General features: G+C 45.3%; 1 protein-coding gene across 1 annotated transcript; it reads right to left on the bottom strand.

The window, feature by feature from the left end:
* Positions 1-1,627: 1,627 nt before the first annotated feature.
* Positions 1,628-20,060, bottom strand: LOC104604289 (T-complex protein 1 subunit eta). Its single transcript, XM_010268576.3, has 14 exons — positions 19,846-20,060; positions 19,419-19,679; positions 18,822-18,947; positions 18,531-18,734; positions 15,898-16,067; positions 15,675-15,810; positions 15,138-15,254; positions 14,819-14,938; positions 14,627-14,725; positions 14,444-14,533; positions 2,879-2,966; positions 2,582-2,670; positions 2,386-2,460; positions 1,628-2,092 (listed from the first exon to the last, which is right to left on the bottom strand). The coding sequence occupies exons 1-14, from the start codon at positions 19,858-19,860 to the stop codon at positions 1,994-1,996; spliced, it is 1,689 nt and encodes a 562-aa protein (XP_010266878.1). The 5' UTR covers positions 19,861-20,060; the 3' UTR covers positions 1,628-1,993.
* Between the last annotated feature and the right edge of the window lie 1,840 nt (positions 20,061-21,900).

Below are 21,900 nucleotides of genomic sequence, written 5' to 3'. Positions count from 1 at the left end.
TATAAATATAAAAAACTGAAAAACCAAAAGAACCAAACCAATCACCCAATTGGTTTTGGTTTGGTTTCAATTCACGATTTTTCGAAACCAGTGATACTGGTCTTGTTTCAAAAAATAGCTCATGGTTTAGCTAAATATACTGTGAGAACCCCTACCTAACTCTAATAGATGATAAAATGAGATAATGTATACTAACCTATAAAAGGTGATTTGCTGCAAGTTGAAGAGGCTAAAAATGCTAGAGGTAGACAAAAGAGGGCATGAGTAAAAATAGCAAAAAATGATTTAAGCGCTAATAATTTATCTACAGATATGACATTAAAAATATGAAGTGGCAAAATAGGATTCATGTAGCAGAAACCATATAGTTGGAAAAAGGTTTGGTTGATGATGATGATTATCTTCGTGGACTCATAAGGCTTAAAACGATTTCAAGCTTCCAAACGTAATTCTATGTTTTGTATAATTTGCTAAATCATGTAAAGTAAAGATATAAAGAAAAGAAGCGTATTGTACATTTATTAGCATCCTTGCATTCATGGAATGAACCAAAATTTAAGTAAAGTAAATTTCTTAAACTACTCTTATGATTTAACTAATTAACTAAGTGTACCCTTACCGTTTGAAAATTGACATATGAATGGAATGGTTGAAATGTCCATTTTACCCTTTAATTCAAACTTTTTTGTCCCTCGTTTTAACACGTTTGTCCAGGTTTACTCAGTTGAACAGAACACCCGAAAGCAGAGACGGAGCACCATCGCCATCGCCTGCGACAGCGGTCGCTGCAACTTCCAAACGGCAGAACTTTGGTGAGAAATAGTATTTTTGGGATTTTTCTCGGCAGGTTGAGTTACTGTTCATCTTCTTTCTCCACTCGACAGAGAGGACGCAAAGCGGCAACACCCCCTTCCAATTTCTTCTCTTTTCCCTCTCTCTTCTTCCCGCTCTTCTTCTTCCCCCCATCAATCTCACTTCCCCTGTAAGTCTGAGACTGTGAGACCAGCTCATCTCCGCTACTACTTCTAGCAGCAACAATGGTCTGTCTCTCTTCTTTCCGCTATCCTTCTTCTCTTTCCTGCCGGAACCAGAGAGACCTATGCTTTTGTCGAACTAAAGGATGTCCAGACTGGCACTTGAGACTAGAGGATGTAGTCGGTTGATTGTTTGAGAGAGAGAGAGAGTTCTGCTTGAACTAACGGTCATAATCCCTGAGCAAATAAGGACGCAGGGAACGAATGATTTTTGGAGATTGGGAAGATGGAGGATTTAGGGAGAGATCTGTTCCATTCCCCTTTAAATTTTTGGGTTTCGTATCAATCGATCATTTCGGTTTTCCAAGAAAAGAGAACTAACGGAAGGCTACATACCAAGAACACACACTGGGGAAAACGTTCTCTCATTTTGTTCCTTCTCGTGCTGATACATTGATGTAGATGCAGATGCCGATGCCGGAGATAACCAACTTCGAGCCCCTCTCTCCCTCTAGAGCTGATACCAGAATCATCTCTCCCAAACTAAAAAGGGTATTTTCAAACATAAAAGGGTAAATTGTGTATTTTCAAAAATATAACAATCACATAATGGCACATGTGAGAACATTATCGGTAAAGAAAGTATTAGTCAATTGTCATAAAAGGGTACACTTAGTTAATTAGCTAAAACCATAAGGTAGTTTAAGAAACGAGTGGCTACAGGCCCGTTGCCAGTTCAAGTTCCTCTCACAATACATTTCTCACTACAAAATATCTTATCCGATCTGCTACTGTGTTACAAAATCAAACTCAAATGACCAGTTGAATGACTTTTTAGAGAGAGGGAGAGACCAGTTAGCTATCAAAGTCCAGATGTGTTTCCCAACTCATGCTCACTGTTTGGTGTGTTCATGGCTTACAAGACCAGATCAAATGAGCACATAAAACGAAAAGAGAATCAAAACCATTTATCTTACAGAAATCTCTTGCAACCTCAATAACAATTAACTTTGACAAACTCATCGCCTGCGCATGCCTCGGCCGCGGCCACGGAAAGCAGCTCCACGTCCTCGACCACCCATAACACTTGCAGCAGCCTCTCCTTGTGCACTCTCCGACTGCATTGGCAAGTTAAATGGAAGCCATAATGGTTAACAATTCAAATCTTAAAAATCCACATGGTGTATATGGTACATTAACAACTACGAAATAACACAATGAAGACTACAAGGGAACCCGCTAACTGGGAAAGGGGCAATGACAAAGATAAAAAGTATTTGACTTTTTAGTAGCAAAAATGATGCTCAGAACTGAAGAAATGCCTTTTTATTGATAATGAAAGAAAAATTAAAACAAACTAAAATTCTTTAAAACTAAGTGGCTTTTCCTCTTAAAACGAAGTTAGCATTACCTTAGGGTTTTTCACAGTTTCATCAACACTTAAAATAAGGCAAGCTGCCTCGGTAGCAGCATTTATAGCATTTATCTGAAATAGAAGATTCATGTGGTCAACAGAAAAGATATGATGACAAGAACAAGAAAGGAAAATGTGACCACAAATAAATCAACAATAAGCAAGATAAAAACGAGCAGTCATACACTTATACCTTCACAACTGCAGGCTCCCAAACAAAGTTAGCAAATGAATCCGCAATTCCACCAGTATTAATATCTACCCCATAAGGTGCACCCTCACCTGAGATAAGAATTGTAAGCATCTGGCTATGTTAGTAAAAAGGGTGGTCCTACATCTAGCCAATTAAAGCAATTTTGAGGATGGCATTAACCATCCTGGTAATTGCATCTATTTAGTTTACACATTGGGTGGCTATGGTCATTTAATCAAGCTGACTTTTGCACTTCTAGTTGGCCCCATTCAGCATATTCCTGAAAAAAGAACTAACCAGATGGAAGAGCGTGTTTCTGCCTGAGTTTGTTCAGCACATCAGTTGCATCAAAGCCAGCATTATCACACAGTTGCCGTGGAATAACCTGAAACAAGATGATGACATGAGCAACGAGAATAAGTTTATCATAAGCAACTAAGCCAGGAAAGCTGAAAAACCATGATTATATATGTTAAGCCCTATTAATGAAATTATTTAATTTAAACGTATTTTCAAGTATAAATTGCAGAGGTTCACATAATGGCCCCATAATTTGGTAGGGACCCACCATCCAAATTGAAAGATAAAGTAGACCACTATGGTTGACAAAGTACCAACCAAAGGAACACTTGGCAAAAGGTGAGCATCTTGTTGCCACAACTAGACAAGACACTCACCTAGGCATTGTCTAGGCAATGATTTTTTATATAAAAAATCCGGTTAGTTTTACTTTGTTTGCTAAGGTTTTTTTTATGAATTTGCCTAGGTCTTTTTATTATTTTTTTAGAGTTAGCTCATTGACATTAAAAGTGATCTAACACAAAGAAAATAAATCTCAAGAGTAGAATAGAAGCAACATCAGCCTGTGAGAAAAAAGAACCAAGGGTAGAGAGGGCTTATTCTTTGATGCAAAGAGCACATTACATGGAATACACAGAATATCCATGTGCTTGTGGGCATGCTAAATCAAAGAATGCATTTATGTGCATATATGAGAGAGTTAGATGTGGACGGAAAAAATAAATAAATAAAGGGGTGGAGACCCTATCCTTGTCTGCACGCAGTTAGAAAGGCAAAAAGGAACAACTTACAAAAAGTGATTTCCGAAGGGAAAAAAGAACGAATAAAGAGGTAGAGCCCCTGGTCTGACATAGAGAGAGGGGATGATGCCCTATATTGCTTATAGAACTGAGAGATATGTAGAAGAAGCCAACTTTGATGAATATCATGATTAAGGATACTAGATAAAGCCCTACTAAAGTGAACATATTACTTTCCCATCACTGTTGTGATATGGGAAGTGGTTAATATTGGCAGCAAATCCCTCAAGCACACCATGAGGACTCTCTCCAAGAGCACTTTTACACTCTCCCCTGCTTCATACCTCATACTAACTTGAGCGTCGAAGCCTCTGCCTCGGGTATCCACCCCAAGGTCTCTGACACTCCTTGTCTTGCAGTATCTCAGATAACCAAGGACTTCGCCTCGACACGCAGACCTCGGCTACCATAGTCCTCGAAAGGAGTACTTCACCTCGGTTTGCTGTCCTCGCCTTTGGTCAACCTCTTCCGAGGCCCCGAGGTCCTCGGCTACCGCTCGAAACTCGGCAAGTGAATTTACCTTGTTGCCCTCAGCTAACTCGTGCGGCAACAATTGGTGTCATCTATGGGAACGTGGCTTCTAAGACGACCCCCATTCCAAGATAAACAATAATAACACTCTAGATCCAAAACCCCTTTAAGCTCAGAAGTCATGGTGAGGAGAGCTACCTACGAACTGTTTCAGGCCATCCTCAATCGCTTGGACCGCCTCACCCAACGAATGGAAGAAGTTTGCCCCCGAGCAGGAGGTCCCTCTCAAGGCGACCGCCCCGCTGGGGTGTCAGAGGATCAAGGCCGACGTGAGAACATCGAGGTACCGGCCCTCGGCCACAGTAATCCGCTGGCCGAACCGTCAGAATCGGACAATAATTGCCTCCCCGACTCACCTCGAAGGAATATTTGTCCTCCTAGCCGAAGGGAGAGTGCCCGCTCAATCCGAAGACCGTCATCAATCTTCGGAGTAGCACCACCATCGTCGTAGGGAGGTCCCCCAGGACGATGGCAGGCAATTCGACCGCCCTGGAGTTCGCTCCCGAGGCGAGAGTTGATGCCATCCCACTCCACCTCCCGTCTTAGACCTTAGGGACGTTCTGAATGACCGTCGCACCCGCAGAAGAGCGCGCGACCCTGTCTCGGAGTATTCGGGAGTCCGAGCCGATGCCTAAACCGGTCACGGCGACTCCGCCGATCGCATGGACGCATTCACCCAAGAAATCATCTCTGAGCCTCTCCCCCCACACTTCAAGGCTCCCACACTGGAGACGTATGACAGAAGCACTGACCCCGATGACCACCTGGAGGGTTTCAGGGCGCTCATGATACTATACGGCTATTCCGACGCCTTGACGTGCCACGCCTTCCAGGCTACCTTCAAGGGGGGCCGCTCGCCGCTGGTTCTCCAACCTTCCTCCTCGGTCAATCAGCTCGTGGAAGCAATTTACAACTCTGTTCCTCGCCCGCTTCATCAACAACAAACGATGCCAGAAGAGCATAGTCTCTCTGATGTCACTCAAACAAGAGTCGGGTGAAAGCCTACGGTCTTACATCGACCACTTCAAGAAAAAAGAGCTCGAAGTGCGAGACCTCGACCCTATGGTCTCCATGCACGCGGCCATCAACGGACTCAGCCCCAGATCAGCTCTCAAGTGCTCGGTTGCCAAGACCCCGCCGAAGACTAAACTCGAATTCCTCAAAAAGGCCCAAAAATACATTGCGGTCGAAGAGGCCCGGAGAAGAAGAGGAAAGGTGGAGACCAATGCCACCCTAGCAACAATGGCGGCAAAGACAACAAGAAGCTCGCCACCCTGGCCTACAAGGACTACATGCCACTTAACTCCACCTACACCCAGATACTGATGCAAATAGGGGAAGAGAAGTTCGTAAAGTAGCCAACGAAACTGAAGCGGAACCCCAATAGGGGGAACCCTACGAAGTACTACAAGTACCACCGCGGCACCGGGCACGACACCGAGGACTATTACGATCTAAAGAATGAAATAGTGTCCCTCATTTGCCGAGGACACCTCAAGGAGTTTGTCGGAGGAGAGGCCAGCGCCTCGTCATCCCAGCAACAGTAGCACCAACACCAGCAAGTGGCAGGCATCGTCGGCGGGGACATGGCCTTAGGTGGAGCCTCGGCCTCGACTTGAAAAAGCAGAAGTACCCGGACTCTTCACAAAGGCCAAGTTGTCTACATGCCCTCGTCTTCACGGACAAGGACTTAGAGGGGGTTACTGTCCCCCACGACGATGCCCTCGTGGTCGCAGCCATCATCTCCAATTTTATGGTGAAGAAGATCTTAGTGGATAGCGGATCATCAGTCGATATCATTTTTTAAAACACCTATAAGAGAATGAAGCATGCGCCAAAGCGATTCCAGCTAGCTGACGCTCTCGTCAGCTTCTCCGGCAGCGTCACCAGACCGGAAGGAAAGATTACCCTACCCATCACGATAGGGACAGGGACAGCGCCACACTAGGTGACTTGAATGCATGAGCTCCTAGTGGCGAAGGTTGCCTCTCCCTACAACGCGACAATGGGAAGACCAACCCTTCATGCACTAAGGGCAGCCATGTCCTCTTATCATTTGGCACTTAAGTTTCCCACGAGTACGACGTCGGAGTCGTTCGTGGGAACCAACAGATCGCCCGCAAATGCTACGTGGCGGCACTAAAAGGAAAGAATTAAGGAGGCCTTATCACTAGAGGGCCTCGACCCCCAGGAAGAACCAGCGAGACGAGGCCAACCAGCTGACGACCTTGTCTCGGTTCTCCTAGATGAGTCAGCCCCAAAAAGGACAGTCTGCATCGGGTCCAACCTCCCCCTTGAACGCCTATCTGAACTGGCAAGTTTCCTCAAAACTAACGCCGATGTCTTTGCTTGGTCCGCCACTGACATGCCCGGAATTGACCCTTCAGTCATTACTCACAGGCTGAGCGTGGACCCGAGCTCTAAGCCAGTTCGGCAAAAGAAGAGGAACTTTGCACCAGAATGATGGAAGGCCATAGGAGAGGAAGTTGATAAGCTACTCGACGTCGGCTTCACCCGTGAGGTACATTACCCTAACTTACTGTCTTATGTGCTTTTGGTAAGGAAAGCTAATGGGAAATGGCGGATCTGTATTGACTTCATTGACCTTAACCGAGCCTGCCCAAAGGACAATTTTCCTTTGTCGAGGATAGACCAGCTCGTTGACACCATTGTAGGGTATGAACTACTCAGCTTCATGGATGCCTTCTCCGGGTACAACCAGATCCAGATGCACCCCGACGACGAGGAGAAGACATCTTTCATCACTGAGCACGACACGTATTGCTACAAGGTAATGCCGTTCAGCCTTAAGAATGCAGGGGCCACTTACCAGTGCCTTGTCAACAAGATTTTCAAGAATCAGATGGGGAGGAACGTCAAAGTCTATGTGGACAACATTGTGGTGAAGAGCCTGAAGACCGAAGCGCACACCTCGGACTTGGCTAGAACCTTTGATACTCTGCGTAAATTCAACATGAAGCTCAACCTGAGCAAGTGTGCCTTCGAGGTTACCTCGAGGAAATTCTTAGGCTTTGTCATCACTCAAAGGGGCATTGAAGCCAACCCAAGCAAGGTACAGGCCATACTAGACATGGCACGCCCCCGGTCAGTAAAGGAGACTCAAAGACTTACCAGCAGGATAGCCGCCCTCAGCCGTTTCATGTCAAAGTTGGCAGACTGCTACCTTCCCTTCTTCCACACCATCAAGAAGCTGAAAGATTTCCAGTGGACAGAAGAGTGCCAGCATGCCTTCGACGAGCTCAAGCCATATCTTGCCTCACTCCCGCTCCTCGCTTGTCCAGTATTAGGGGAAACCCTGTATTTGTACCTATTAGTCGGAGACGAGGCCGTCAGCTCGGTCCCGGTGAAAGATGACAGAGTTTAGAGGCATGTATACTATGTCAACAAGGTCCTCAATGACGCTGAGACCCAGTACCCCAAAGTGGAAAAGCTAGCTTGCGCCCTCGTCACCTCGGCCAGAAAGCTCGGGTCGTATTTCCAAGCTCACTCCATAATGATCCTGACAAATCAGCCCCTAAGGGTCGTCCTTGCCAAGCCAAAGACTTCGGGACGCCTAATTAAGTGGGCAATAGAACTGTCGGAGTTTGACATACAATACCAGTCGAGGCCCATGATCAAAGCGTAAGCCTTAGCTGACTTCGTAGCAAAAAGCACTTTCAACAGGCCCCTCGGCCGGGTTCGTGAAGATGAGCTAGAAGAAGCACAACCGGCCGAGGAGGTCCCCCCGGCATGGAGACTTTTTGTCAACAGTTCATCCAACGCCAAGGGGAGTGGAGCGGGCCTCATTCTCCTTACCCCCAACGATGTCGTCGTAGAGTATGCGTTGAGGTTCAAGTTCCCTGCATCATACAACGAAGCCGAGTACGAAGCCCTCTTGGCGGGGTTGCAGCTCGCCTGAGACCTCGGCTCCAAGCACGTCGAAGTCCTCAGCGACTTGCAACTAGTGGTGAATCAAGTCAACGGCGAGTATGAGGCCAGATAACAAAGCATTGCTAAATATCTCACCAAAGTTCAAGAGTTAGCCCGCCACTTCCAACGCTTCTCTCTGCAACAAGTCCCGCGAGCCGAGAACTCAAAAGCCAACACCCTCTCCAAATTGGCAAGCACCTTGGATGCGGCCCTTGGCCGCACTGTGTGCGTGGAAAGATTAGCCCGACCCTCCATAAAGGACATCCAAATCCTACCCATAGAGGCCGAACCATCTTGGATGGATCCTGTCATCGACTTCCAAATGATAGGAAGGCTACCCGATGACAGGAACAAAGCCCGAAAACTTCGACGACAGGCAGCGCACTACACTTTGCTAGAAGCAAAATCGTATAGGAGGTCCTTCACCTTGCCTTACCTCCGATGCCTCTGCAGGGAGGAGGGTGAGTACGTGCTCTAGGAAATTCACGAAGGCATCTACGGCAATCACCTCGACAGCCAGACCCTAGCCCAGAAAACATTAAGGCAAGGGTATTTCTGGCCGACACTGAAGGATGCGGCAGAGCTGGTGCGGAAATGTGATCAGAATCAGAGACATGCCAACCTCTACCATCAACCAGCCACCACCCTCTCGGCCCTCAGCAGCCCCTGGCCCTTCGCCAAGTGGGGGATGGACATCCTGGCCCCTTCTCTCAGGCAACGGGAGGCAGAAAGTACCTCGTCGTTGCCGTGGATTACTTCACTAAATGGGTGGAGGCTAAACCCCTAGCCACTATCACTACACAGGCAATTCAGAACTTCTTTTGGAATAACATTATTTGTCGCATCAGCCTCCCCCATATGCTGGTCACAGACAATAAAAAACAGTTCGATGACGCTAAATTCCGAGAATGGTGCTCCTCCCTTGGCATCAGGCAATAGTACACCTCGGTGGGCTACCCCCAAACAAATGGCCTGGCCGAGGTCACAAACAGAACCATCCTGGACGAACTAAAGACCAGGCTGGATAGAGCTAAAGTACTGTGGGCCGACAAACTACACCGCCCTCTGGGCGTACCGAGGCACACCTCGGACAGCAACGGGAGAAACCCCTTTCGGCCTGACCTACAGCACGGAAGCAGTGATCCCAACGGAGATTGGCCAACCAACGCTTCGGATCCAAGGGAGGAGATAACATGCACAAAACACAGAGACAACATGCACGAAATACAGTATACACAAAAAATGGCTTCATTCACTATTCAATGTTGGTCTTGTACAGCCTTTACAAAATTTTATATTGCCTTCAAAAAATCACAAAAACAACATAACAGATGGCAAGTATTACAGCAATAGAACAAAAAAGAAGGGGGGAAGTCTACGCATGTGCCTCGTCATTGGCAGGAACGGTGCCTTCGGTTGGTTGGGCCTCGGCAGGAGCGTCAGGGATCACTTCCAGTCCCTCGACATCAAAGTCTGGCAGCACCAGCAGGAGTGCCGTCGAGGTAGGACGATGAAGCATACTCCGCTAGCACATCCAGGTAGTCGGAAGACTTCTTGTACACCTCCACTGCCTCGGCCGCTGCCTTCTTTGACTCCTCTGCCGAAGCCCTAGCTTCGGCAGCTTTCGCCTCTACCTCGGGAGCTCTCTTTTCAGCCTCGGTGGCTCGTCTCTTCGCCTCAGTGATGATGCTCTCTAGCTACACCCGCTCCCTTTGCTCTTTGGAGAGCCCTTGCTGAGCCTCAAGGCGATCCCAAAGCGATTATCGTCCAAAAGCGCCTTTCAAAATTTCTGGTGCTTCTCGATGGTGACAGCTAACTTCTGGAGCTTCTCCCATTCCCTTTGGAACTTCTCCGCGGCCTTCTTCTCCTTCTCGGCTTTGTCGGCGCGACCCTGTTTGGTCCCCCAAACTGTCGAAGTGCTGCTGCCACAAAACCAGTCAGCGAAAATAAAAAATAAAAACATATACATGATGAAATATTAAAGAACGTCTTACCTCAGCCAAGTGGTACAGGCCCTCGTCATAAATAGACTTGGGGTCGCTTTGCAGAAGGCAGTAGCAATCCCTCGGCAGGATGGATCCACTAACTAGCTCCTGGCTGACCCCCTTGTCACGGATAGAGTCCCCCTCTTAGAGCTGCCATTGGGGGCGAAAAGTCTTACCAGCCCCTTCGGTCCTCTCGGAGGCGTCTTGTACCGATGGAGGGGCTGACGAAGGCCCGGATGGGCACTCCCCAGGCGCGGACCTCCACACCACCTCCTCGGCTTGCCTATCCGTGTAGGCAAGCTTCTGTGGGGGCTCCTCCCTCGGTGTAGTGGCAGACCTCTTTTTTCCCGCCTCGAGCCCCTCCATGGGCCTCTTCGACGCCTCTTCCCGGGTAGTGGGCTTCTTCAGCACCTCTCCCCCAGTGGTGGGCTTCTTCGACACCTCCACCGTCTTCTTTGATGCCACCATCAACTGCTTCCCTGTGGCAGGTACTTGCGAATCTCCCCCCTTCACCGGGGCAGGGGGCAGCTTCGTCGTCGGGCCTCTTTGGCATCTATCCTCCGGCCTTCTTCCCGATCTGCTTCGCCCGAGTCTTCACCAACAAGCATTCCTTGACGTCCATTGGCACTTCTGTGAAACAGCAAAGGAAAGCAATTAGCACATCAGTAAAAAGAAAAAAAAAAAAGAACGTGGAAGACGCGCTAACCACAGAACCTCTCCTATTGAGGGAGGCTAGGCTAATCCCGATGAAGACTAGAGGGACCTCCTCCTCCACCAACGGCTTCACTTGGAATGTCCCGGTCACAAGTAGATGAGCTACTGCAGCAGCCTCTTTGTCTCAGAGCGGTGGGGGACATCTTTCAACGATGACGCGGGCCTCGCCCCAGTCGGACCTGAAGCGGCAGCCCACAGAGTAGGAGACGTAGAACTTGTCCTTCCACCCATGAACGGACGAGGGGTTGTGCACTGGCTTCCCTCTCCTCGGGTGGAAGTAGTACATGTTGAACACGGAAGCATGCTTCCTCAGCACGAACATGGCGTGAAACAGTCTCAACGTCAGCTCCACACCCTTGAGCTGAGCCCATATCATCATCGCCACGATGGTCCGGAGGGCATTGGGCACGAGCTGGCTGATAGTGATGGCGTACCACTCTAGCAGCTCCGAGATCAAGGTTGGGAGGGGAAACCTAAGGCCAGACTCTAAAAAATGCTGGTAAATACAGATTTCCCCCTCCTCGGGGTTCCACGGCCTATCGCCCACATCGGGGACCCTCGGGCTGTAAGACCAGGGTATATGGAACCTCTTCGCCAGGGGTTTGACCTGGCACACATCCAAGGAGCTATCTCATCTCCGAACATGGGACACCCGCATCAGCCACCCTTCGGGCAGCACTCCCTCCTACTAGTCCGGCGACAAGTTCCACAGCATCACCCTCGGAGAGAGGAGACCCCTCAAGCTCCCTCGGTGACGTCAAGGCGACGCTTTCATGGGGAGAGTCATTTCCCCGGTGACTGCCCTCGGCACCCCCCGAGGCTAACCTCTCCCTCAAAACGGCCACCTCCCGTCAATGGGGGACTACAACTAAAGAACCTAGAGAAGACAAGGGAGAGGGAGTTGTAGGAGAGCTCCCTCCCGAGATGTTCAGAAGTTCATGGCACTCGGGACCAGAGTCTGAAAACGACATGTTAAGATTACCTAAAATAGGGTGGAATGTCCCGAAGAAGGGAAGAAGTAAAAAAGTCACTATCAGGGCCCCTATTTAAAGGAAAATGAACGGCCTAGATTTCTCTAAATCCGACGGCTGAAACTAATCTGCTGCTACCATCCAACTATGATGCGCCACCTAGCGCAGGCCCTCGGAAGACGAAACGACGCCCGAAGCAACAGTTCAGATCGGTGCAAATCCAACGGATGCAAGAGCACCCCGCTCCTACGAACCAGCCTCACCACACCTCCTAGCACATGCCCTCGAAAGGCGAAACGACGCCAGGTGGACCGCGAAGATCACCCGCGGAAACCCACCGAACGAACCGAAAGGCTCGCTCATCACGAACCGCCAGGCAGACCGTTCAACCCGGCAAATACAGGACTCCTAAGACGATCATCCCCCGCACGGAAGCCCCGCTAGCGTGACCTGCTCGTGCGGGATACGGGACACCCCCACCAAGCCGAGGCATCCACACCGCTCGCACTTCCGAACCAAAGAGTGGCGGCACGAACGGCGAAGACAACACCATTGCATGACACCCCTTTGCCAATGAATCCGAAGGCATAATGACCACTACTCCCAATGACCGAAGCTGAAGCCTCACTTCGATTATTACCCTCATTACGAACAAAAGCCGAGGCCTCACCTCGGTCTCAGGAGTGGGGGGCAAGTAATGTGGGTTAGCTTGGCCTAGCCCACATAGGGCTGGGAGGCCCAACCCACTAAGGTCTGCTAACGTCAGCGACAGTAGGAAGAAACCCTGCTGCCTTCGTACGGAGCCAATCACATAACTATCTGGCGTACCACTAGGGCCTGTAGCCTGACCTCGTACGGCTCTCATCCGAGGCGTTCATTTTCACCTACCACCAGCATGCTCAAGTATAAATAAGAGGTATTGCCCCTTAAAAGGGGCTAGAACAGAGCAACTCCAACATCACTAAATCATTTACTTCTTGTACCTACGTTGTCTACCTAGCATTAATTAAGGGAAATTTGGTGCATCCGAAGACTCTCTCTAGGAGCACTTTTACACTCCCCCCTGCTTCATACCTCGTACTAACTTGAGCGTCGGAGCCTTTGCCTCGGGTATCCACCCCGAGGTCTCTGACACTCCCTGTCTTGCAGTATCTTAGATCACCAAGGACTTCACCTCGACCCGCAAACCTCGGCTACCATAGTCCTCTCGGTTTGCTGTCCTCGCCTTCGGTCAACCTCTTCCGACGCCCCAAGGTCCTCGGCTACCGCTCGAAACTCGACGAGTGAATTTATCTTGTTGCCCTCGGCTAACCCGCGCAGCAACAATATGCATCATATTCATGAAAAGGAGAAAAATGAAGCATCTAGGACAATAAGGCATGATGGTAACCATATTCCAAAATCCAAATATTTAGGTAGGTCAAAAAAAGAGATATTTATCAGCTGCCCATTACTTTTCAAGTATTCAAAGCTCAGCCTTAGAGCATGTATCCAACAAGATGGAAGCATTTACAGCTTGAGAAGTGTGTCATACTTTCTCTTTCTTTCTCTCTTTAGTTTATTTGTTTATTTTTAATAATCAACAAAATGAATTTGTCAATTACTAATTAAAAAATGTGCAGTCATTTTTTTGAGACAAGGTTAACCAAAATTTGCAGTCATTTTAAAGGAAGCCTTGCCATCCAAAGTTGGATAGCAGGTGCAAAACAAATATGGAAGCAAGCTGACCAGGCTTTCTCAAGTGTAGTCAGTAAAAAGCTTTTACAATGTGATCCCAAGTCCCAGACAACCCCAGTCTAAAGATTGCCTTGATGTTCCTGATTTGTCTAGGTCATCAGCCATCTCATAAGCACTCCTCAGAGTCCATCCAAACAAGCAAACTTCTTCCCAAGGGTTGAGCCTCCCTAACTGAGAATCTGAATTTCCATAGTACCTCCTTTCCCGTGCAAAGCCAAGAGGTTACCACTTTTCAGTCTCCTTCTACAATTAAATTCTTCCAGTTAACCACTGGCAAGCTTTAACCCTTGTATTCCACCACCAATTCTGCCCCTAGGGGGTTACCAAGCCCTACTGGACAAGAGAAGTTAAGCCTTAAATGGCCTTATTCATCCCTAATCACCCCACTGATACCTGAAACACCATGAGATTACCAATGATACATCTATCATAATTTAATTTTAGTCCACCAACTTATGGAGGAATCCAATTTTCACTTTTTTTTTTGTCTTCTTGACACTTCTGCTGTAATCGGGCCATCTTCTCATTAAATCATTCGTTTTGACCCCTTTAAAGCTCATCAATAACCAGGGCCAAATGTGCTATTTTCAATTTTACCCTTTCTGGAACTACTCTCACATTCAAATAGACTTAGTAATCCTCTTTGAAAGCCATTACACATAATTCATACCAGCACTATAAGTGAAAACTATGAAACTGAAATGGTTATAACTTGGCAAAGTCTCTTACACTTCACCAAGCTAGATGCTCTAATTAAAAGAACAGAAAAGTGAACAATGAGAGTTGAAGTAATGTAGTGGTTGACATAATGGGTATTAAAATCTCTCCTCACAGGTGGGAGTAAGGACAATACCAGATTCACAAGGAGTCGCATTAAAGCACCATAGCACCTACCTCAAGTGCTTTCGCATAGGAATTTATAAAAAGCTGAGCCTTTCCGGCTATTGTCCGTGCATGCTGCCTCAAGTACCGACTTAACTCCATCTGCCAAAAGAATAAAAGATTCAATCTGCAAGTCCTCAATCATCCACATAACTACCAAACTAAGTGCCTAAAAAGTAATGGAATGTTATATACATCTATGGCGCCGCCACCAGGAACAACAGTAGAGTTCTTTATAGCCCTTCTTACTATCATAATGGCATCATGTAGACTCCGCTCAGCTTCCTCAATGAACTGGAAAATGATGAAAATCAGATATCTCAATCAACATCAACAAGGTGGAGACTGCAGGCACTATAAGGTGTTGTTTCAAAAATATTAACAGACCTGATCAGCTCCACCACGAAGAACAATAGTCGCTGTCTGACCAGATGGGCATCCACTGAATATATTAAATCGCTCATTTCCAACTTGCCTTTCCTCAAAGAGCTCACAGGACCCCAGAACCTTTACAATCAATTCTCACATTTCAGTTGGAATGAAATGAAAGAAAAATAAGATGCTTAGAAAACCTAGTAGAAAGAAAATGTTCAATTTGAAGCTCAAAAGTGATACATTTTACTTTCATATATTCATGCCGTTACTGAAAACATAGCTTGGGGATTAAAATAATAATATCAAGGTCAAGGAAAGACAAGACAGAAACCTCATCAATGATGTTGTTAACAGAAGTCTGTACAGTTCCACCAGTTGCTGCAGCAACACGTTGCAGATCCTCCTCAGTTACACGACCGGCACAGAAAATATCTCGGTCTGCAAAATACTGCAAAGAAAACCAACATGATATTTTCACCTGACATAACACCTATCCTTTGCACGTTTTTAGGATGCTTACAAATCAACCTCTGTTAACTTGGAAAATTAGCTAAATATTTCAATCCTGATTCAGTTTACCGCAATATTTATCAGCAATCAAAAAATGAAAAGTAAATAAATAAATTAGGGAAGAAATCAAATGAAAGCATAAACTGAAAATAAAACATGTCCATTGTTAAAATTAGTTTCAAGGATTCCTGACAACTATTTAAGATTGTTACAAATAAGTTGCAAAATATTGATATACTTACCTTTTTGCAAATAATAATAATAATAACAACAACATTTCTATTGTTTTTTTAATCTCAAAAACAAATATTGGAATTCAACTGCACATGAGATACTTCGCAGAGTCAGGAAAAGTTACCTGTGTTGCCAAATCACCAATTGCCAGCCTTGAGAGTACAATTTTAGCCCCACTCTGCACACACTTATCCAACTTGTCATAGATTATATTCCATTCAGCATCAACAATTGATTGATACTGTAAAGGGTCTGAGAGTCTGCAAGATGCAAAAACAATCCAGAACAATTAGATAGAAACAATTCCTTGGATCAAATGCAACCGGAGAGGAACCACAAAACCCCACCTTATCTCTGCATTTTCCTTCTCGGACTTTAGCTCCAATTCAACATTCAACAACAGTATCTTTGGATTTAGAAACTTCTTTGGTTGCTGCTCAAAACCAGCATAAGAAAACGTCTTTTTGAAGGCGACACCTTTTACAAGAAAAGAGTCTCGCATGTTACCCCCTGGAACCTACAGTAGAAAACAAAATTAGTAAATGTTTTGACTCCAAATCAACTTTTTCAAGTCAGTAAAGACACTTCCAGAATCTCATCAATTACAAGAGAACATATAAACATTAAAAAGTCACCCTCAGAAACAAAAAAAAAGGAACCACCTGTCAGCCAACTAGGTCAGATGGATGAAAACTTAAAAACCTAAATAACCAACCCCCCACAATTGAACCAATAAACTATGCAAACCAAGTGCTCCAATAAATTTTATTATATATGTTATTATATACACATGTGTTTCTTTCAAGAGCTGCAACCCCCCCGCCTGATTTTTTATCAGTAATGGTTAGTTTATTGCTTAATGAAAAAAGAATGATATTTGTACAAGAATGTGCCTAACACCCTTAAAATACATTTTGCTGCTACTCATCATCAATTTCATTTTGTTTCAAATAGTCACAAACTTCCCCCTTGGGAACCATCAGTTCATCTATGTTTCCATATGAAAGATGTTCCCAGCTCCAACAAAAACCTCTTAACTTCTCTTGTATCATGCCTGTAAAGCCATTGACCTGTAATGGCTTATTTGAACCATCCCACTACCACTTTAGAGTCATTTCCCACCACCAGATTGCTTAACTATAAGAGCTTCTCCAACCTCAGTCTTTGCAGACCCACCAAATTCTGCCCAAAGGGAATCCCCAATTCCATTAGGGATAGATAATAACACTAGGATACTACCCTCCATGTCTTTAAACACACCACTGTTTCCAACTCATGGCTGAGGGACCAAGATCTGATTATAGAAATTGGCAATTGTTGTCAAATTTGGATACAATACACTATATTTTGACAGTTCCATAAGATATTGTCAGTAGAAAAATGCTGAAATACCTCCAAGGTCTTCACTCAATGAGCTACCTTCACAGATATGCTTTTCTATTAGTGCTTCCTTTGACTGAATGTTGTCATTAAAGTTTTTATTAGTTGTTTCTTCCCATATCATCTAAAGTAAGGCAGCTATTGTACATCCCCACAAGGTGAATGTCAAAAAAAAATGATCAGTAATGGCTAGATTATTGCTTAATGAAAAAAAAGAATGACAATTGTACAAGGATGTGCCTAACACCCCTTAAAATGGGTTATTCCTGCTACTCATCATCATTTTCATTTTGTTTCAAATAATCACAAACTTCCCCCTTGGGAAATCCCCACCCCCCGATAAATTTGTTTTCTATTAGCTTGTCTTGTCAGCATGTCCGCCAAACCTATTGGCTGATTTATTGATAGGAATCGATCAGCACCCTTGAAGACTTGTTCTAGAAAGAAGGCCTTACAACAGGTCCTGATATGGCATAAAGATGGTCTTTGGATTTGGACTGAATTGGACATCAAGGGTATTTTTGTTTACAATTTTTCTGTAGGGTACAATAGTAGGGTTTGGTTGTCTTTAAGATTCCATTAATTGTTTCTTCCCATATCATCTAAAGTAAGGCATCTCTTGTACATCCCCACAAGGTGTGTCAAAAAAGTGATTCTTTAAGTAACCCCCCCCCCCTTTGAAATACAAGGAGTTACTGCTGCATTATTGTTTTTGCACAAAACAGACATTAGTAATAGTTGTCAAAGTCATATAAGTGGGTGGCTAGTCGACAAGGAACTCTTGTTGGGTTGCCTTGGATGGACTCCTGGACATATATAATATCAACTTGAGGATTCGAAGGGAAAACACATAAAAGACGAAGGATTGTTAATCACTGAAGGTTTAATAAGGAAACAGATATCAAGAAATTTAGCTTCTCTAGCCTATGTGCCTCTAGCCTCTCCCTCCCCCTTCCCCCCCCCACCCCAACTCCTCTCTCATCTGCCTATGTAAACAGAAACAGGTTCCCCCATTGCAAACGAAAACAGGGGCTCTGCCCCCTTCATATCTGTCTATGAGGTTCATATATTTTGATTCTTTGAGATATTCTGCGGCTTCTGTCATTTGTAATGATTTCACTGATACTTCTCTTTGTAGCCAATTATATTAAAGAAATTATTGTCACAGTCTCTATGGAAAACTGAAAAGCATTTCTTGCAGGTGATTGATGATGAAGTGTGCTTGATATGAAAATTACTGTTGTTTGGTTATTGGTGAAACCATTGATAATTTTTTAATCTTGATTCTTGCTTGTTGCTGTTTAAACTAGGGACATAACACGAAAAATCTTCGCCTTTTTATCAAAATTGTTCTATACACGGACCTAAGCACCTATGCACAATACTTTCATAGATTGATCTGTAAAGGGATAAAAAAAGAAAGAAACCATGTACACAACAATCTGTGCACTGGGACTGTATAGTCATTAACTATTAGCCTATAAAAAGATTCTGTACATTGTGACTGTACAATCAGTAAAAATAGTGATTTTAGAGAGGGAAGAAGCCTACACTTCAAGGATGTATCAGGCAGTGCAGAGAGAGAGAGAGAGAGATGTACCTTCTTTATTCCAATTAAATTTAGTCTATCGTCACTTCCAATAGCAATGACAGCATCAACAACCATGGATGCAAAAAACTCCTTTTCACCACCAATGAGCTTTGAGGAGAGTGTAGTAGCTGCACATTTGGCCAATAAGCTTTTCTTTTCTTCCAGGCTTTTTCCCTCTATACTTGCAGCAAGTTCTTTGACCTTGTTCATTGCCTGTTACAAATATTGCAAAGCTCAATACAAAGTCAGCAGTTTAGCTTGAAAATGCACTTGGTCAAGGAAGAGCAAACACTGGTATACCAGAGAGGATGCAGTCCTGTAACTCCTTATGAGATTCTGAGGGTGAACTCCATCCTCAATAAACGGTTTGGCCTCTTTTAGAAACTCCCCTGCAAGAAGGACCACTGTAGTGGTTCCATCACCTACCTGCATACAAACCAAAGGTTGAACGCTTCAACCCCATACTTTCTCTTTACCAAAACAAATCCCATAGGTTCGTGCATTGTCATTCATAACATTGACAAGTGAGAACCGCCCTTAGAGGCGTTGGCACAACGTGATGAACCCCATGGAGCTAGGTTGCACCAGTAGAACGTGCTTCAAGTAAGCCAACAGTTTGTCATAGACCTTACGACGGACCAGGTTAGCATTAAAGTCGTATCTCTCCGTAGAGGAAAGAGCAATCATATGTAACCCAAGCTCAGAAAAACTTGCAGTAGCCTAATATGAGATACCCAACTTGAACAACGAATAATCATGATGGTAGTAATAAACAACTGGAAGAAATCCATCTCAACAAATGAGCCTATAATAGCCAATCGACCTAAGAACAATAGTAACTGTAAACACTCCAGGTGTTTGAAAATGAACAATTAGGGGTTTTCTTAGTGATTATACCTCTGAGTCTTGAGATCTGGCGATATCGACGAGAATCTTCGCGGCTGGATGAACGATGTCAAGCAGTTTCATGATGGTTGCTCCATCATTAGAAATGGTAGTGTTACCTTTGTCATCGTGGATCAGTTTATCCATCCCTCTCGGACCCAGCGTAGTTCGCACCACGTCCGCCACCACCATGCACGCATTGATGTTGCTCACCAGTTGTGGCTTCCCTTGCGACGTATCCGTCCCTTCCTTCAACAGTATGATCTGGGGTTGCTGTTTATTCCGAAACAACACAAACACCAACATACATAAGCACAGAGAAATACAAACATAAAAATCAGAGACGAATATTTAGAATCTGAAGTTGAAATCCACGCAGAACATATTCTTCTCCCTCATTTTAGAGAAAAATGCGAGATATGTAGAAGGTGGAGATTACCAGCATCGCCGCCATTGAAACTGGAGCTTGGGATCGAATACCAGAGAGCAAGTTGTAGGGTTAGGGGTTTCCAGTTGCAGAGCCTCAGCCGTAAGTGTGGAAATGTGAATTCAGAGGTTTTATTGGGGTTTCTTTGAGCTTTTGGGAAGCGCTATTGCCACTACCTCGCTTTTTGCTCAGACCACTCCCCTTCCCCTCCCACTTCTACGAAGATCATTGGACTAAACTACCCTCCAGCTCATATCTCACTCTCAGGTCGCAAACTTCCAATTAATTCCAAATTAATCTTTTTAATTAGATCATTAACTAAAACACCCCTGTAGTTTCACAATTTATTAAAATCTACCATATAGTTTGTATTTACTAAAACATCCCCTTAATTTGAAATCAATTTACTTGATCGACCTTCTACTATATGAAAGTGGAAAATGACAGTTTTAACCTTAACATCTTTCAAATAGATTTAATCAAAAGAAAATAAAAACAAAAATACCACTTTTGCCCCTAATAAACACAAACAAGCACTCTATTTTTCTCTATTTGGTCATTTTTTTCTATAGAAAAAAGTGTTAGAGGTACTTTTGGAATAAACAACTATGGATCCTGATGGGGTGGATATGGCCCTACAAGATTCGAACACGTGGTGGCCATCAAGGCTTACCTCGGAGAGCTAACGTCACCTCATAGCCACGAGGTCTACCTCAGGCGGCAAGAACCACATTACCTCAGTTTGTTGGTGACAAGTTGGGGACTTGACAAGCTACTTTAGTAAGACCAACGAGACACTAGGTAATGGCCCAATGTTTGACTCGAAAGATTGGCATGCAACCTAAGCTCTTAGCACGAGGAAGCACGACCTCTCCAACCGAGCTACTCCAATGGATGCATGGCCAAGCTCCACCACGTGTACATCATAAGGCCACCTAGTGGCCCATCAAGCAGGACTACCATCGTTGTCTGCCACATCTAGCAACTCCACCTGGTAGGGCCATTATCGTCATCAGGCCATCAATCAATGTCTAGTAAGAGCCCTCAACACGCATGCCTGGCATGTCAATCAGTGAGCTCTTGAGGCCTCACCATGCAAAAGTAGTGTGGCATCATAGAAATAGCTTGTGTCTTGACCAAGCTCTAGGTGTTTTACTTCGAGCAGCACGTGTCCTTTAGAGAGCTCCAGGTGTCCCATGCCACTCCGACACGTCTCATTTGGCACAAGCGTCCTTTAACTATATAAAGGTTAGTTGAACATTCATTAAGGACTTTTTGGCCTCATTTATTGCTCAGTCCTCAGACAATTTAACTTTTCTAACTTTATCGTTAGAGATCTAAGCCTGGGATCTCACCTCGGGCCCTCTAACCTCCTTTTCCCTTGCAGGTGTCTTCTAAGTTGCCCCTATGACCTCAGCGGCTTTGATCTTTATCAATTGGCATCATCTGTGGGAACTAAAATGAAAGGTCATCCCATCCACAAACCATCCTTCTACCAACATGTTTCAATCCCACCTTGCTTCTCATCATTCGCTAGGGGAGACTTCAAGGAGCCTTCCTTGGCGTTCTTTGTCCCAGAGGAGTCTCAAGGGAGTGTCCCGATGAGAATTTGAAGACCTGGCCCAGATAGTCCGCGATATGAACCTCCGAGTGCACGTGCATGATGAGTTGATAAAAGCCATGAGGGAAGTGGCACGAGACGCCATGTTGGAGACCACGGTGTGGCAACCCCTAGCACAGAGGAATCTCTTTCCATGGTAAGAGCTTCTCACCCAGCATGTCTAGCAAACACAACAACAGAATTAGTCTATCCCATCAGCCCAGTAAGTGCTACCAGTCGTACCACAAGATCAGTAACAAGTCCCTCCTACGTCTTTTCATAAGGTGGAGTTCCCTAAAGACCGAGTCCCTTTCTCATCACGACCCGCATTGGAGCAAACATCACGACCGCCAACTTAAGGAGAGAAGTCAACACGAGACGGCGCACCAACGACTTGCGGTATCCGCCTAAGGTTCGTATGTCACGAGGGAGGTGAGCAGATCAAACTTATCCCCTAGAACGGATCA

The sequence above is a fragment of the Nelumbo nucifera genome, chromosome 6 (assembly GCF_055504915.1).
Source record: "Nelumbo nucifera cultivar China Antique chromosome 6, China Antique-T2T, whole genome shotgun sequence".
In the NCBI taxonomy this organism is placed as follows: Eukaryota; Viridiplantae; Streptophyta; class Magnoliopsida; order Proteales; family Nelumbonaceae; genus Nelumbo; species Nelumbo nucifera.
Note: the sequence above shows the minus strand (reverse complement) of the source record. Positions and strands in the feature narration are given on the sequence as shown.